This window comes from Phyllobates terribilis, unplaced genomic scaffold (assembly GCF_046119375.1).
Source record: "Phyllobates terribilis strain yellow unplaced genomic scaffold, ASM4611937v1 Scaffold_8__6_contigs__length_399053987, whole genome shotgun sequence".
Taxonomy (NCBI): domain Eukaryota; kingdom Metazoa; phylum Chordata; class Amphibia; order Anura; family Dendrobatidae; genus Phyllobates; species Phyllobates terribilis.
In genome coordinates this window covers 367962274-367980070 of record NW_027362768.1, presented here as the reverse complement: position 1 = coordinate 367980070, position 17797 = coordinate 367962274, and the positions used below count along the sequence as shown (strand labels likewise).

The window sequence follows — 17797 nt, the reverse complement described above, 5'->3', positions numbered from 1 at the left end:
ATGGGATTCGTCATATCCACTACTTCAGCGATGGATCTGCAGCCCATACAAAAATTTCAAAAATTTTCTCAACTTGTGCCACCACAATGCTGATTTCAATATCAGCGCTGAATGGAATTTTTTTGGTACCAGTCATGGAAAGTCGCCCTGTGATGGGATTGGAGGGACAGCAAAGAGGTTGGCAGCTCGTGCCAGTCTTCAACGCCCAACTGAAAACCAAATACTGACCCCGGTGGATTTATTCAACTTTTGCAACGAGCAACTGCATGGAATCAAATTTTTTTTTGTTCCAAAAGAAAAAATTGACGAAATACGGGTAGTTCAAGAGGAAAGGTTCAAAGATGGACATACAATTGCTGGAACAAGAGAAAATCACCAAGTTTGTGCCAATTGATGACAAAAAGATTCGCATTTCAAGGGTGTCAAATGACCCATCATCTTTCATTGCCCATGTAGATAGATCTGTCAGATCAGAAATGCCTTTTGTGCCAATTACAAACCTCCAGCCAGGGCAATACATTGCCTGCATTTACGATAGGCACTGGTGGATTGGAAATATTTCTGAAATTTCAGTCGACGACCATGATGCATTAATAAATTTTATGCATCCTCATGGACCAGCTAGCTTCTTTCACTGGCCTGTGAGAAATGATACATGCTGGATTCCCGAGCAGTCAATCATTGCAATAATTCCAGCACCAGCTACAACAGCAATGGGCCGACAATACAGCTTCTCTGAACCGATTATGTTGCAAATTCAGCAACAATTCCAGACCACTTAGACTGAACATTATGGCTTGGGAACCAACAAAAGATACCCAATATTAGGCTTGGGATCCTAGGCAAAGACACCCACCCTCAGGCTTTGGAACCTGCGATAAAGAGACCGCCCGCGGCTGGCCTTGCACGGCTATCGGCCATGGCTCCTAGGCGATGGGGCTGCCAATTCTCGAAAGACTGCATTATTACAATTCTTAATAGGATTATAATACCAATTCTTAGGGAATTGGTTGTGGTATAACCACCATGGACCAACGCAAGGGTTTGAATAGTGCAGTTACCATTCATTGCTTATTAATAAATAACACCATGTTCAGTGGCATTTTTCTTTTCTTAAACTGAGAGACTCCAAAAAAAAACCAATGATCCTTGTAGAGAAAAATGTGCTCTTTCTAATGATATCAGAATTAATATATTTTAGGGGTACCCTTTTTGAGAAATTTGACCTAAAAATAGGTAAAATTCGTTTTTTTTTTAAGTTTTTCATCATATGTGGGTGTGAATATTTCCACAAATACATATGATTTGACCGTGATATTGCAGCAATGCAAAGTCATGTAGATGTTTGGTGTACAGGGCAAAGCACCAGTTACTATTGGTTTTTGGTCTTGAGTTATATATGGGCAAAGTTTGGCATAAATTTTATGCGACGCGTTTTACAAGCTACTTTGACACAAAATTGCGGCCGAAATATTGTTTTGTCATAGCCGGTAATAATTTTATCGTGTTTAGCAGCAAAAGTTGAGCTAGTATGCCAAATTTCAGCATCATAGCCAGTATAGAACTCTAATGGCTATGTGCCAAAGTTTGCAAAATCCTCTTAGCTGAAGCCACAGGCTTGGTGGAACCTCCAGTGAAAGGTCAACAGTGCCCAATGTATTTGAGATCTGGCCCTAAAAATTTACAGAACCTCTTTTCAAACATACATGTACATCCTTATAAATTTTCAACAAAATCGGAGAAGGTCGAGTGGGGACAATTTTTAAAACTGGTCCACTTGATGTGGAATGACCCCATGTAGCTTACAGACAGTCTAGAGACAGGACTTCCATGACCTTCTTCCACACTTTGAATTGAATGTACCAGGTGTTTAAGGGGGTGTAAGCAGCTCCGCCTCACCAGGGGCTGATCCAAGAGCCAGGTAGAAAGAAACACATATTTGAGAGGTTTTGACTGGTGTATTTTGGAAGGGATAGGTGCCACTACTTGGACTATTAGAGACTGGGGATCATCGGCCACGTGGCATTGTGTTGCCTTGCCTACAGGAAGATGGATTTAGAGAACTATTCTATAGACCAGTGTCTTATTTTCTTGGCATTGGAGTACCGGGTGGCCCCCCTGGATTTGTTCCTGTTGCTCCCTTACAGAATCACAGGTCTGATGTCCGTGTGTCCTCTGTCACACACCCCGTCACAAAGTATATATACCTGTTTATAGGGAATATGTGTTAATTTCCTTGTAATCTACCTATATACCATGTTCATTCCTCACCTATCATGCTCAGGGAATATAGTATATACCTGTTTATATGGAATGTGGGTTCATTTCTATATTATCTACATATATACCATGTTCATTCCTCACCTATCATGCACAGGGAATATAATATATACCTGTTTATATGGAATATGTGATCATTTCTATATTATCTACATGTATACTATGTTCATTCCATACCTATCATGCACAGGGAATATAATATATACCTGTTTATATGGAATATGTGATCATTTCTATATTACCTACATGTATACCATGTTCATTCCACACCTATCATGCACAGGGAATATAATATATACCTGTTTATATGGAATATGTGATCATTTCTATATTATCTACATATATACCATGTTCATTCCTCACCTATCATGCACAGGGAATATAATATATACTTGTTTATATGGAATATGTGATCATTTCCTTGTAATCTACATTTATTCTATGTTTATTCCATGTCTAAGATGCCCAAGAAATCTATTATACGTCTCCATATTTTTGGAGCAATAAGTTATCATGTTCATTCTTTTTATTTATTCTTTTTCTTCATTCCTTTTAGTACGTCCCTATTTTTTGTGCAGAAATCTGTAAACCTTTTCACAATCTTTCATTTGGTTTTTTTTTGTATTTTTCTTTTCTTTACCGTCCCTGCTTTCTCTCCCACACAGATGATGATGTCTGTGTTAGCTCAATATTAATCTGTCATAGCGAGCACATCTGTGACTTTTTCTCTCATTTCCCCTGTTGCTTCTTTTCCTGTTTTCCCCTCCTGTAAATGCTGATGGCGAACCTTCCCCGGCTGCAGAGAGACTCTGGAACTGCTGCAGGCGAAGAGTGGGACCTGCGTCCTGGTTCTTATCGATCTGTCAGCAGGACCTGCTCGGGAGAAGATGAAGAAGGAATGTGAAAAAAAAAAAAAAAGATTGATACACTTTATGTAAAAAAAAAAATGTATGGCTCCTTGTTCTAGTGAAGGTTCGCCCTCTTAGATTGCGTTTTAATGCCAATTTAATATCCGAAAAGGATGCAGAGATGCGGTCCGTGCCCCTGAGCTGTGTTTAATGTTCCTAGTGGAACCATCCATTTTACAGGCTGGATCAGAATTGGAAAGCATGCAGAGTCATGCAATGACTATTGGGTATAAGACGGCGACTTGTGGCCATGCCATGTAGGATCAGATTGTCGCGCTGCCACAGTTGCAAGTTGTGATGGTAAATGGGGCAACTCTGAACCAGTCAGGGATGGATCTTTGTCGGGTCGAGGTGGCGGACGCTTGCTGGACGTTGCTTCCGATGTGGTCGCATGACATTGCGATCTTGCGTCATATGGGTAGAAGTCTTGGTATTAATCCGCGTTTCTGCCTAAAAGCTCTTCAAAAAAGAGAATTTTTTTTTTTATTTTTTTTTTTCTGGGTCAAGGATGAGAAAAACATGGCTGGCTTCTTCCAAAAACAATCCTACACAATTGGTCATTTATTGGCAGCACATTCCCTTTAACTTATGAGACCCCCCTGGATACATTTACATCTGTACATGGGACTGATATCCTCTTATATCGCCGCAGGGCTGTTATAACCTGCAGACAGGTGAAATTCTGCTATATAGGGCATCAGGCTCGGACCATCCACTTCTCCTGTGTTCTCTGCATGTTGGACGGTCTTCAGATCTTATGTTGAATCTTATTTCCCCCCCATTTATCACCGATCACCTCTGTCGGCCCCTGGGACTGAGCGGTCCTGTTATTTTTAGCAAGATGGGGGTTTTTATTTGGCATAGCGTCTAAATATATTCACATTTCAATGGCGTCTGCTATCTCCAAAATGTCTGAGCGTATTACTGAGACCTCCACCGAATGGAGACAATGTTGCGGGCTCCCAGCTGCTACATCGCCTTAAAGTGGAAGGTAATGAAGTGACATGATTGCATGTCGTCAGGGCAGAGGGACGTGGGCAGCGCTTACCCGGCCCAGATAACGCCAAGGACTAGAAAGACGTAATGAATGACCTGGGGAAAAAAAAAAAGAGGCAATAATTCAATTATTTAGGACCATTTCAACATCAGAAATACTTTATAAGTAACTTGTTACCATGGTTACAGAGGACATTCTACCCTTTTATACTTTGGTTTGTTATGCTGAAGCAAAGGCTACATCATCTTTACCATCATTGATGAAGACGAGTCATACTGCACCCATAATATATATAGACACGTCCCTCCGCTGCTCAGCATGTGTCAGTCTTCTCTGTAGATCTGGCTTTGTATTCCTGAATGAGCATACAAGCATGATCCTGTCTATTCACCAGGTTATAGCTCATTGAATTATAAAGCTGATATTTATGAGTTTATGTAATGGTTTATGTCCATTTTATTGTCTCTTCCAGGTGCAGGAACAAGATGTTGTGCTCCAGTCGATCGATCGAGCTATTGAAGCCATTCACAATGCCGCCATGAAGAATGGGGGTAAATACAACCTGGAGCAGAGAGACGTGCTGCAGTAAGTACTGACACGGATCAGCTGGTGGGGGTCTCCCCTCCACAACCAGGGGAACCAACACCGTCACATGTATACAGAAGTATATGGTTCTCCTTGTTCTTATTGGAATGTGCACGTTCTAAATTCAGACTGAAGGCAGCAAAACCACGAAGGAAAAAACAAATTTGGAAATGAGTGAAGAAACACATGAAAAGAATGTGTTACACACTGCCCCTCCATTCTACACGGGGGGCATCAAGCATGTAATAGCCATCCGCTCACGTTTTTTGCATGGCGGTTGGTACCAGAAATCTCACGTTCTGACTCACAAGAACAAAACACATATTCCACTGATCTAATGTCCAGTCCTTGTGTTGCTCGGTCCATACGAGTCTCTTATTGTTTGTGCTCCTTGCAAGCGCCTTCTTTGTAGAAACTCGATCATATGCCTGCTTCTCGTTGTCTCCTTTGGAAGTTGATGTTGATGTGTCTGCTACTTGATGTCATCATTTATGAGGGCTGTTATCGGAGGAGCTGTCAGTTTGCAGTTTCTGAGGCTGCTAACACTGATGAACTTATCCTCTGTAGCAGAGGTAATTGTTGCTCTTTTCCTGGGGCGGTCTTCATGTCAGTTAGTTTTAGCATAGTGATTTCATGATTTTCATGATTACATTTGAGGATACCTTCACGGTTCTAGTAACTTTTCAGATTGACTGACCTTCATGTCTTAAAGTAATGATCGTCTGTTGTTTCTGTTTACTTAGTTGAGTATTTCTTGTCATATTCTTGCTTAGAACAGTTGTGGAATAGGACTCGGCACTGTAAAGAGCTGTGCACCAATACTGCCCCTACACCTGATAATCGCCAACACAAATGAGCTCTTGATCATTTGTTTTATTAGTGTTTCTTTACTCCTTGTTTCCATATGTATTCCGTTGTTATTTTGCTGCCTTTAATCTGAAGCCACAAGAATAAGAATAAGGAAAATCATTGCATAGTGTCCAAACTTTCAATTTGTAATTTGTGTGTGTATGTGTATCCCTTGTGCTCTCTTCTTTCCTACACATCCCTGAGCACTTTTTTCTTTCCCTGTGCATCTGTTTGCTCTCTTCTCTCCTCCCCATCTCCCTCGCTCTCTCCCTCGCTCTCTCCCTCGCTCTCTCCCTCGCTCTCTCCCTCGCTCTCTCCCTCGCTCTCTCCCTCGCTCTCTCCCTCGCTCTCTCCCTCGCTCTCTCCCTCGCTCTCTCCCTCGCTCTCTCCCTCGCTCTCTCCCTCGCTCTCTCCCTCGCTCTCTCCCTCGCTCTCTCCCTCGCTCTCTCCCTCGCTCTCTCCCTCGCTCTCTCCCTCGCTCTCTCCCTCGCTCTCTCCCTCGCTCTCTCCCTCGCTCTCTCCCTCGCTCTCTCCCTCGCTCTCTCCCTCGCTCTCTCCCTCGCTCTCTCCCTCGCTCTCCCTCGCTCTCTCCCTCGCTCTCTCCCTCCTCTCTCCCATCCCTCTCTCCCATCCCTCTCTCCCATCCCTCTCTCCCATCCTCTCTCCATCCCTCTCTCCATCCCTCTCTCCCATCCCTCTCTCCCCATCCCTCTCTCCCATCCCTCTCTCCATCCCTCTCTCCATCATCCTCTCTCCCATCCCTCTCTCCCATCCCTCTCTCCCATCCCTCTCTCCCATCCCTCGCTCCCATCCCTCTCTCCCATCCCTCGCTCCCATCCCTCGCTCTCTCCCTCGCTCCTTCCCATCCCTCGCTCTCTCCCTCGCTCCTTCCCATCCCTCGCTCTCTCCCTCGCTCCTTCCCATCCCTCGCTCTCGCTCTCTCCCTCGCTCCTTCCCATCCCTCGCTCTCTCCCCGCTCCTTCCCATCCCTCGCTCTCTCCCTCGCTCCTTCCCATCCCTCGCTCTCTCCCTCGCTCCTTCCCATCCCTCGCTCTCTCCCTCGCTCCTTCCCATCCCTCGCTCTCTCCCCCGCTCCTTCCCATCCCTCGCTCTCTCCCCCGCTCCTTCCCATCCCTCGCTCTCTCCCCCGCTCCTTCCCATCCCTCGCTCTCTCCCCCGCTCCTTCCCATCCCTCGCTCTCTCCCCCGCTCCTTCCCATCCCTCGCTCTCTCCCTCGCTCCTTCCCTTCCCTCGCTCTCTCCCTCGCTCCTTCCCATCCCTCGCTCTCTCCCTCGCTCCTTCCCATCCCTCGCTCTCTCCCTCGCTCCTTCCCATCCCTCGCTCTCTCCCTCGCTCCTTCCCATCCCTCGCTCTCTCCCTCGCTCCTTCCCATCCCTCGCTCTCTCCCTCGCTCCTTCCCATCCCTCGCTCTCTCCCTCGCTCCTTCCCATCCCTCGCTCTCTCCCTCGCTCCTTCCCATCCCTCGCTCTCTCCCTCGCTCCTTCCCATCCCTCTCTCCCATCCCTCTCTCCCATCCCTCTCTCCCATCCCTCTCTCCCATCCCTCTCTCCCATCCCTCTCTCCCATCCCTCTCTCCCATCCCCTCTCTCCCATCCCTCTCTCCCATCCCTCTCTCCCATCCCTCTCTCCCATCCCTCGCTCCCATCCCTCGCTCTCTCCCTCGCTCCTTCCCATCCCTCGCTCTCTCCCTCGCTCCTTCCCATCCCTCGCTCTCTCCCTCGCTCCTTCCCATCCCTCGCTCTCTCCCTCGCTCCTTCCCATCCCTCGCTCTCTCCCTCGCTCCTTCCCATCCCTCGCTCTCTCCCTCGCTCCTTCCCATCCCTCGCTCTCTCCCTCGCTCCTTCCCATCCCTCGCTCTCTCCCTCGCTCCTTCCCATCCCTCGCTCTCTCCCTCGCTCCTTCCCATCCCTCTCTCCCATCCCTCTCTCCCATCCCTCTCTCCCATCCCTCTCTCCCATCCCTCTCTCCCATCCCTCTCTCCCATCCCTCGCTCCATCCCTCGCTCCCATCCCTCGCTCCCATCCCTCGCTCCCATCCCTCGCTCCCATCCCTCGCTCCCATCCCTCGCTCCCATCCCTCGCTCCCATCCCTCGCTCCCATCCCTCGCTCCCATCCCTCGCTCCCATCCCTCGCTCCCATCCCTCGCTCCCATCCCTCGCTCCCATCCCTCGCTCTCTCCCTCGCTCCTTCCCATCCCTCGCTCTCTCCCTCGCTCCTTCCCATCCCTCGCTCTCTCCCTCGCTCCTTCCCATCCCTCGCTCTCTCCCTCGCTCCTTCCCATCCCTCGCTCTCTCCCTCGCTCCTTCCCATCCCTCGCTCTCTCCCTCGCTCCTTCCCATCCCTCGCTCTCTCCCTCGCTCCTTCCCATCCCTCGCTCTCTCCCTCGCTCCTTCCATCCCTCGCTCTCTCCCTCGCTCCTTCCCATCCCTCGCTCTCTCCCTCGCTCCTTCCCATCCCTCGCTCTCTCCCTCGCTCCTTCCCATCCCTCGCTCTCTCCCTCGCTCCTTCCCATCCCTCGCTCCCATCCCTCTCTCCCATCCCTCTCTCCCATCCCTCTCTCCCATCCCTCTCTCCCATCCCTCTCTCCCATCCCTCTCTCCCATCCCTCTCTCCCATCCCTCTCTCCCATCCCTCTCTCCCATCCCTCTCTCCCATCCCCTCCCTCCTCCATCCCTCGCTCCCATCCCTCGCTCCCCATCCCTCGCTCCCATCCCTCGCTCCCATCCCTCGCTCCCATCCCTCGCTCCCATCCCTCGCTCCCATCCCTCGCTCCCATCCCTCGCTCCCATCCCTCGCTCCCATCCCTCGCTCCCATCCCTCGCTCCCATCCCTCGCTCCCATCCCTCGCTCCCATCCCTCGCTCCCATCCCTCGCTCTCTCCCTCGCTCCTTCCCATCCCTCGCTCTCTCCCTCGCTCCTTCCCATCCCTCGCTCTCTCCCTCGCTCCTTCCCATCCCTCGCTCTCTCCCTCGCTCCTTCCCATCCCTCGCTCTCTCCCTCGCTCCTTCCCATCCCTCGCTCTCTCCCTCGCTCCTTCCCATCCCTCGCTCTCTCCCTCGCTCCTTCCCATCCCTCGCTCTCTCCCTCGCTCCTTCCCATCCCTCGCTCTCTCCCTCGCTCCTTCCCATCCCTCGCTCTCTCCCTCGCTCCTTCCCATCCCTCGCTCTCTCCCTCGCTCCTTCCCATCCCTCGCTCTCTCCCTCGCTCCTTCCCATCCCTCGCTCTCTCCCTCGCTCCTTCCCATCCCTCGCTCTCTCCCTCGCTCCTTCCCATCCCTCGCTCTCTCCCTCGCTCCTTCCCATCCCTCGCTCTCTCCCTCGCTCCTTCCCATCCCTCGCTCTCTCCCTCGCTCCTTCCCATCCCTCGCTCTCTCCCTCGCTCCTTCCCATCCCTCGCTCTCTCCCTCGCTCCTTCCCATCCCTCGCTCTCTCCCTCGCTCCTTCCCATCCCTCGCTCTCTCCCTCGCTCCTTCCCATCCCTCGCTCTCTCCCTCGCTCCTTCCCATCCCTCGCTCTCTCCCTCGCTCCTTCCCATCCCTCGCTCTCTCCCTCGCTCCTTCCCATCCCTCGCTCTCTCCCTCGCTCCTTCCCATCCCTCGCTCTCTCCCTCGCTCCTTCCCATCCCTCGCTCTCTCCCTCGCTCCTTCCCATCCCTCGCTCTCTCCCTCGCTCCTTCCCATCCCTCGCTCTCTCCCTCGCTCCTTCCCATCCCTCGCTCTCTCCCTCGCTCCTTCCCATCCCTCGCTCTCTCCCCTCGCTCCTTCCATCCCTCGCTCCTTCCCATCCCTCGCTCCTTCCCATCCCTCGCTCTCTCCCTCGCTCCTTCCCATCCCTCGCTCTCTCCCTCGCTCCTTCCCATCCCTCGCTCTCTCCCTCGCTCCTTGCCATCCCTCGCTCTCTCCCTCGCTCCTTGCCATCCCTCGCTCTCTCCCCCGCTCCTTCCCATCCCTCGCTCTCTCCCCCGCTCCTTCCCATCCCTCGCTCTCTCCCCCGCTCCTTCCCATCCCTCGCTCTCTCCCCCGCTCCTTCCCATCCCTCGCTCTCTCCCCCGCTCCTTCCCATCCCTCGCTCTCTTCCCCTCGCTCCTTCCCATCCCTCGCTCTCTCCCCGCTCCTTCCCATCCCTCGCTCTCTCCCTCGCTCCTTCCCATCCCTCGCTCTCTCCCCGCTCCTTCCCATCCCTCGCTCTCTCCCTCGCTCCTTCCCATCCCTCGCTCTCTCCCTCGCTCCTTCCCATCCCTCGCTCCTTCCCATCCCTCGCTCCTTCCCATCCCTCGCTCTCTCCCCGCTCCTTCCCATCCCTCGCTCTCTCCCCTCGCTCCTTCCCATCCCTCGCTCTCTCCCTCGCTCCTTCCATCCCTCGCTCTCTCCCTCGCTCCTTCCCATCCCTCGCTCTCTCCCTCGCTCCTTCCCATCCCTCGCTCCTCCCCGCTCCTTCCATCCCTCGCTCCTTCCCATCCCTCGCTCCTTCCCATCCCTCGCTCTCTCCCTCGCTCCTTCCCATCCCTCGCTCTCTCCCTCGCTCCTTCCCATCCCTCGCTCTCTCCCTCCGCTCCTTGCCATCCCTCGCTCTCTCCCCCGCTCCTTCCCATCCCTCGCTCTCTCCCCCGCTCCTTCCCATCCCTCGCTCTCTCCCCCGCTCCTTCCCATCCCTCGCTCTCTCCCCCGCTCCATCCCATCCCTCGCTCTCTCCCCCGCTCCTTCCCATCCCTCGCTCTCTCCCCCGCTCCTTCCCATCCCTCGCTCTCTCCCCCGCTCCTTCCCATCCCTCGCTCTCTCCCCCGCTCCTTCCCATCCCTCGCTCTCTCCCCCGCTCCTTCCCATCCCTCGCTCTCTCCCCCGCTCCTTCCCATCCCTCGCTCTCTCCCCCGCTCCTTCCCATCCCTCGCTCTCTCCCCCGCTCCTTCCCATCCCTCGCTCTCTCCCCCGCTCCTTCCCATCCCTCGCTCTCTCCCCCGCTCCTTCCCATCCCTCGCTCTCTCCCCCGCTCCTTCCCATCCCTCGCTCTCTCCCCCGCTCCTTCCCATCCCTCGCTCTCTCCCCCGCTCCTTCCCATCCCTCGCTCTCTCCCCCGCTCCTTCCCATCCCTCGCTCTCTCCCCCGCTCCTTCCCATCCCTCGCTCTCTCCCCCGCTCCTTCCCATCCCTCGCTCTCTCCCCCGCTCCTTCCCATCCCTCGCTCTCTCCCCGCTCCTTCCCATCCCTCGCTCTCTCCCCCGCTCCTTCCCATCCCTCGCTCTCTCCCCCGCTCCTTCCCATCCCTCGCTCTCTCCCCCGCTCCTTCCCATCCCTCGCTCTCTCCCCCGCTCCTTCCCATCCCTCGCTCTCTCCCCCGCTCCTTCCCATCCCTCGCTCTCTCCCCGCTCCTTCCCATCCCTCGCTCTCTCCCCCGCTCCTTCCCATCCCTCGCTCTCTCCCCCGCTCCTTCCCATCCCTCGCTCTCTCCCCCGCTCCTTCCCATCCCTCGCTCTCTCCCCCGCTCCTTCCCATCCCTCGCTCTCTCCCCCGCTCCTTCCCATCCCTCGCTCTCTCCCCCGCTCCTTCCCATCCCTCGCTCTCTCCCCCGCTCCTTCCCATCCCTCGCTCTCTCCCCGCTCCTTCCCATCCCTCGCTCTCTCCCCCGCTCCTTCCCATCCCTCGCTCTCTCCCCCGCTCCTTCCCATCCCTCGCTCTCTCCCCCGCTCCTTCCCATCCCTCGCTCTCTCCCGCTCCTCCCCCCGCTCCTTCCCATCCCTCGCTCTCTCCCCCGCTCCTTCCCATCCCTCGCTCTCTCCCCCGCTCCTTCCCATCCCTCGCTCTCTCCCCCGCTCCTTCCCATCCCTCGCTCTCTCCCCCGCTCCTTCCCATCCCTCGCTCTCTCCCCCCCTCCTTCCCATCCCTCGCTCTCTCCCCCCCTCCTTCCCATCCCTCGCTCTCCCCCCCCTCCTTCCCATCCCTCGCTCTCTCCCCCCCTCCTTCCCATCCTCGCTCTCTCCCCCCTCCTTCCCATCCCTCGCTCTCTCCCCCGCTCCTTCCCATCCCTCGCTCTCTCCCCGCTCCTTCCCATCCCTCGCTCTCTCCCCCGCTCCTTCCCATCCCTCGCTCTCTCTCCCGCTCCTTCCCATCCCTCGCTCTCTCTCCCGCTCCTTCCCATCCTCGCTCTCTCTCCCGCTCCTTCCCATCCCTCGCTCTCTCTCCCGCTCCTTCCCATCCCTCGCTCTCTCTCCCGCTCCTTCCCATCCCTCGCTCTCTCTCCCGCTCCTTCCCATCCCTCGCTCTCTCTCCCGCTCCTTCCCATCCCTCGCTCTCTCTCCCGCTCCTTCCCATCCCTCGCTCTCTCTCCCGCTCCTTCCCATCCCTCGCGCTCTCTCCCGCTCCTTCCCATCCCTCGCGCTCTCTCTCCGCTCCTTCCCATCCCTCGCGCTCTCTCTCCGCTCCTTCCCATCCTCGCGCTCTCTCTCCCGCTCCTTCCCATCCCTCGCGCTCTCTCTCCCGCTCCTTCCCATCCCTCGCGCTCTCTCTCCCGCTCCTTCCCATCCTCGCGCTCTCTCTCCCGCTCCTTCCCATCCCTCGCGCTCTCTCTCCCGCTCCTTCCCATCCCTCGCTCTCTCTCCCGCTCCTTCCCATCCTCGCGCTCTCTCTCCGCTCCTTCCCATCCCTCGCGCTCTCTCTCGCTCCTTCCCATCCCTCACTCTCTCTCGCTCCTTCCCATCCCGATCCCTCGCCGCTCTCTCTCACTCTCTCCTTCCCATCCTCGCTGCTCTCTTCCCTTCTCCCCGCCCGTTCCCAGCCCTCCCCTCGCTCTCTCTCTCCCGCTCCTTCCCATCCCTCGCGCTCTCTCTCCCGCTCCTTCCCATCCCTCGCGCTCTCTCTCCCGCTCCTTCCCATCCCTCGCGCTCTCTCTCCCGCTCCTTCCCATCCCTCGCGCTCTCTCTCCCCGCTCCTTCCCATCCCTCGCGCTCTCTCTCCCGCTCCTTCCCATCCCTCGCTCTCTCTCCCGCTCCTTCCCATCCCTCGCGCTCTCTCTCCCGCTCCTTCCCATCCCTCGCGCTCTCTCTCCCGCTCCTTCCCATCCCTCGCGCTCTCTCTCCCGCTCCTTCCCATCCCTCGCGCTCTCTCTCCCGCTCCTTCCCATCCCTCGCGCTCTCTCTCCCGCTCCTTCCCATCCCTCGCGCTCTCTCTCCCGCTCCTTCCCATCCCTCGCGCTCTCTCTCCCGCTCCTTCCCATCCCTCGCGCTCTCTCTCCCGCTCCTTCCCATCCCTCGGCTCTCTCTCCCGCTCCTTCCCATCCCTCGCGCTCTCTCTCCCGCTCCTTCCCATCCCTCGCGCTCTCTCTCCCGCTCCTTCCCATCCCTCGCGCTCTCTCTCCCGCTCCTTCCCATCCCTCGCGCTCTCTCTCCCGCTCCTTCCCATCCCCTCGCGCTCTCTCTCCCGCTCCTTCCCATCCCTCGCGCTCTCTCTCCCGCTCCTTCCCATCCCTCGCGCTCTCTCTCCCGCTCCTTCCCATCCCTCGCGCTCTCTCTCCCGCTCCTTCCCATCCCTCGCGCTCTCTCTCCCGCTCCTTCCCATCCCTCGCGCTCTCTCTCCCGCTCCTTCCCATCCCTCGCGCTCTCTCTCCCGCTCCTTCCCATCCCTCGCGCTCTCTCTCCCGCTCCTTCCCATCCCTCGCGCTCTCTCTCCCGCTCCTTCCCATCCCTCGCGCTCTCTCTCCCGCTCCTTCCCATCCCTCGCGCTCTCTCTCCCGCTCCTTCCCATCCCTCGCGCTCTCTCTCCCGCTCCTTCCCATCCCTCGCGCTCTCTCTCCCGCTCCTTCCCATCCCTCGCGCTCTCTCTCCCGCTCCTTCCCATCCCTCGCGCTCTCTCTCCCGCTCCTTCCCATCCCTCGCGCTCTCTCTCCCGCTCCTTCCCATCCCTCGCGCTCTCTCTCCCGCTCCTTCCCATCCCTCGCGCTCTCTCTCCCGCTCCTTCCCATCCCTCGCGCTCTCTCTCCCGCTCCTTCCCATCCCTCGCGCTCTCTCTTCCCGCTCCTTCCCATCCCTCGCGCTCTCTCTCCCGCTCCTTCCCATCCCTCGCGCTCTCTCTCCCGCTCCTTCCCATCCCTCGCGCTCTCTCTCCCGCTCCTTCCCATCCCTCGCGCTCTCTCTCCCGCTCCTTCCCATCCCTCGCGCTCTCTCTCCCGCTCCTTCCCATCCCTCGCGCTCTCTCTCCCGCTCCTTCCCATCCCTCGCGCTCTCTCTCCCGCTCCTTCCCATCCCTCGCGCTCTCTCTCCCGCTCCTTCCCATCCCTCGCGCTCTCTCTCCCCGCTCCTTCCCATCCTCGCGCTCTCTCTCCCGCTCCTTCCCATCCCTCGCGCTCTCTCTCCCGCTCCTTCCCATCCCTCGCGCTCTCTCTCCCGCTCCTTCCCATCCCTCGCGCTCTCTCTCCCGCTCCTTCCCATCCCTCGCGCTCTCTCTCCCGCTCCTTCCCATCCCTCGCGCTCTCTCTCCCGCTCCTTCCCATCCCTCGCGCTCTCTCTCCCGCTCCTTCCCATCCCTCGCGCTCTCTCTCCCGCTCCTTCCCATCCCTCGCGCTCTCTCTCCCGCTCCTTCCCATCCCTCGCGCTCTCTCTCCCGCTCCTTCCCATCCCTCGCGCTCTCTCTCCCGCTCCTTCCCATCCCTCGCGCTCTCTCTCCCGCTCCTTCCCATCCCTCGCGCTCTCTCTCCCGCTCCTTCCCATCCCTCGCGCTCTCTCTCCCGCTCCTTCCCATCCCTCGCGCTCTCTCTCCCGCTCCTTCCCATCCCTCGCGCTCTCTCTCCCGCTCCTTCCCATCCCTCGCGCTCTCTCTCCCGCTCCTTCCCATCCCTCGCGCTCTCTCTCCCGCTCCTTCCCATCCCTCGCGCTCTCTCTCCCGCTCCTTCCCATCCCTCGCGCTCTCTCTCCCGCTCCTTCCCATCCCTCGCGCTCTCTCTCCCGCTCCTTCCCATCCCCTCGCGCTCTCTCTCCCGCTCCTTCCCATCCCTCGCGCTCTCTCTCCCGCTCCTTCCCATCCCTCGCGCTCTCTCTCCCGCTCCTTCCCATCCCTCGCGCTCTCTCTCCCGCTCCTTCCCATCCCTCGCGCTCTCTCTCCCGCTCCTTCCCATCCCTCGCGCTCTCTCTCCCGCTCCTTCCCATCCCTCGCGCTCTCTCCCGCTCCTTCCCATCCCTCGCGCTCTCTCTCCCGCTCCTTCCCATCCCTCGCGCTCTCTCTCCCGCTCCTTCCCATCCCTCGCTCTCTCTCCCGCTCCTTCCCATCCCTCGCTCTCTCTCCCGCTCCTTCCCATCCCTCGCTCTCTCTCCCGCTCCTTCCCATCCCTCGCTCTCTCTCTCCCGCTCCTTCCCATCCCTCGCTCTCTCTCTCCCGCTCCTTCCCATCCCTCGCTCTCTCTCTCCCGCTCCTTCCCATCCCTCGCTCTCTCTCTCCCGCTCCTTCCCATCCCTCGCTCTCTCTCTCCCGCTCCTTCCCATCCCTCGCTCCTCTCTCTCCCGCTCCTTCCCATCCCTCGCGCTCTCTCTCCCGCTCCTTCCCATCCCTCGCGCTCTCTCTCCCCCCTTCCCATCCCTCGCTCTCTCTCTCCCGCCCCTTCCCATCCCTCGCTCTCTCTCTCCCGCCCCTTCCCATCCCTCGCTCTCTCTCTCCCGCTCCTTCCCCATCCTCGCTCTCTCTCTCCCGCTCCTTCCCATCCCTCGCTCTCTCTCTCCCGCTCCTTCCCATCCCTCGCTCTCTCTCTCCGCTCCTTCCCATCCCTCGCTCTCTCTCTCCCGCTCCTTCCCATCCCTCGCTTCTCTCTCTCCCGCCTCCTTCCCATCCCTCGCTCTCTCTCTCTCGCTCCTTCCCATCCCTCGCTCTCTCTCTCTCTCTCTCCTTCCCATCCCTCGCTCTCTCTCTCTCCTCTCTCTCTCTCTCTCTCTCTCTCTCTCTCTCTCTCTCTCTCTCTCTCTCCTTCCCATCCCTCTCTCTCTCTCTCTCTCTCGCTCCTCCATCCCTCTCTCTCTCGCTCCTTCCCATCCCTCTCTCTCTCTCTCTCTCTCTCTCTCTCTCTCCTCTCGCTCCTTCCCATCCCCCTCTCTCTCTCTCTCTCTCTCTCGCTCCTTCCCATCCCTCTCTCTCTCGCTCCTTCCCATCCCTCTCTCTCTCTCTCTCTCTCTCTCGCTCCTTCCCATCCCTCTCTCTCTCGCTCCTTCCCATCCCTCTCTCTCTCTCTCTCTCTCTCTCTCTCTCTCGCTCCTTCCCATCCCCCTCTCTCTCTCTCTCTCTCTCGCTCCTTCCCATCCCTCTCTCTCTCGCTCCTTCCCATCCCTCTCTCTCTCTCTCGCTCCTTCCCATCCCTCTCTCTCTCTCTCGCTCCTTCCCATCCCTCTCTCTCTCTCTCGCTCCTTCCCATCCCTCTCTCTCTCTCTCGCTCCCTCCCATCCCTCTCTCTCTCTCTCTCTCTCTCTCTCTCTCTCTCTCGCTCCTTCCCATCCCTCTCTCTCTCTCTCTCTCTCTCTCTCTCTCCTTCCCATCCCTCTCTCTCTCTCTCTCTCTCTCTCTCTCTCTCTCTCCTTCCCATCCCTCTCTCTCTCTCTCTCGCTCCTTCCCATCCCTCTCTGTCTCTCTCTCTCGCTCCTTCCCATCCCTCTCTCTCTCTCTCGCTCCTTCCCATCCCTCTCTCTCTCTCTCTCTCTCTCTCCTTCCCATCCCTCTCTCTCTCTCTCTCTCTCTCTCTCGCTCCTTCCCATCCCTCTCTCTCTCTCTCTCTCTCTCTCTCTCGCTCCTTCCCATCCCTCTCTGTCTCTCTCTCTCGCTCCTTCCCATCCCTCTCTGTCTCTCTCTCTCGCTCCTTCCCATCCCTCTCTGTCTCTCTCTCTCGCTCCTTCCCATCCCTCTCTCTCTCTCTCTCGCTCCTTCCCATCCTCTCTCTCTCTCTCTCTCTCTCTCGCTCCTTCCCATCCCTCTCTCTCTCTCTCTCTCTCTCTCTCTCTCCTTCCCATCCCTCTCTCTCTCTCTCTCTCTCTCTCTCTCCTCCTTCCCATCCCTCTCTCTCTCTCTCTCTCTCTCTCTCTCCTTCCCATCCCTCTCTCTCTCTCTCTCTCTCTCTCTCTCTCCTTCCCATCCCTCTCTCTCTCTCTCTCTCTCTCGCTCCTTCCCATCCCTCTCTCTCTCGCTCTCTTCCATCCTCTCTCCTCTCTCTCTCTCTCGCTCCTTCCCATCCCTCTCTCTCTCTCTCTCTCTCTCTCGCTCCTTTCCCATCCCTCTCTCTCTCTCTCCCTCCTTCCCATCCCTCTCTCTCTCTCTCCTTCCCATCCTCTCTCTCTCTCTCTCTCGCTCCTTCCCATCCCTCTCTCTCTCTCTCTCTCCTTCCCATCCCTCTCTCTCTCTCTCCTTCTCTCTCTCTCTCTCGCTCCTTCCCATCCCTCTCTCTCTCGCTCCTTCCCATCCCTCTCTCTCTCCTCTCTCTCTCTCTCTCTCTCTCTCTCTCTCCTTCCCATCCCTCTCTCTCTCTCTCTCTCTCTCTCGCTCCTTCCCATCCCTCTCTCTCTCGCTCCTTCCCATCCCTCTCTCTCTCTCTCTCTCTCTCTCTCTCTCCTTCCCATCCCTCTCTCTCTCTCTCTCTCTCTCTCTCGCTCCTTCCCATCCCTCTCTCTCTCTCTCTCTCTCTCTCTCTCTCTCTCTCTCTCCTTCCCATCCCTCTCTCTCTCTCTCTCTCTCTCTCGCTCCTTCCCATCCCTCTCTCTCTCTCTCTCTCCTTCCCATCCCTCTCTCTCTCTCTCTCTCTCTCTCTCTCTCGCTCCTTCCCATCCCTCTCTCTCTCGCTCCTTCCCATCCCTCTCTCTCCTCTCTCTCTCTCTCTCTCTCTCTCTCTCTCTCTCTCTCCTTCCCATCCCTCTCTCTCTCTCTCTCTCTCTCTCTCTCTCTCGCTCCTTCCCATCCCTCTCTCTCTCGCTCCTTCCCATCCCTCTCTCCTCTCTCTCTCTCTCGCTCCTTCCCATCCCTCCTCTCTCTCTCTCTCTCTCTCTCACTCCTTCCCATCCCTCTCTCTCTCTCGCTCCTTCCCATCCCTCTCTCTCTCTCTCTCTCCTTCCCATCCCTCTCTCTCTCTCTCTCTCTCTCGCCTCCTTCCCATCCCTCTCTCTCTCTCGCTCCTTCCCATCCCTCTCTCTCTCTCTCTCTCTCTCTCTCT

At 56.8% G+C, this 17797-nt stretch overlaps 1 protein-coding gene across 1 annotated transcript in view; it reads left to right on the top strand.

Moving 5' to 3' along the window:
* The window catches only part of NCKIPSD (NCK interacting protein with SH3 domain), an 80785-nt gene that overhangs the window by 22171 nt on the left and 40817 nt on the right, over positions 1-17797 (top strand). Inside the window, exon 2 of the mRNA XM_073644904.1 lies at positions 4658-4770. Coding sequence (XP_073501005.1) covers positions 4658-4770 — 113 coding nt within the window. The remainder of the gene's footprint in view (positions 1-4657; positions 4771-17797) is intronic.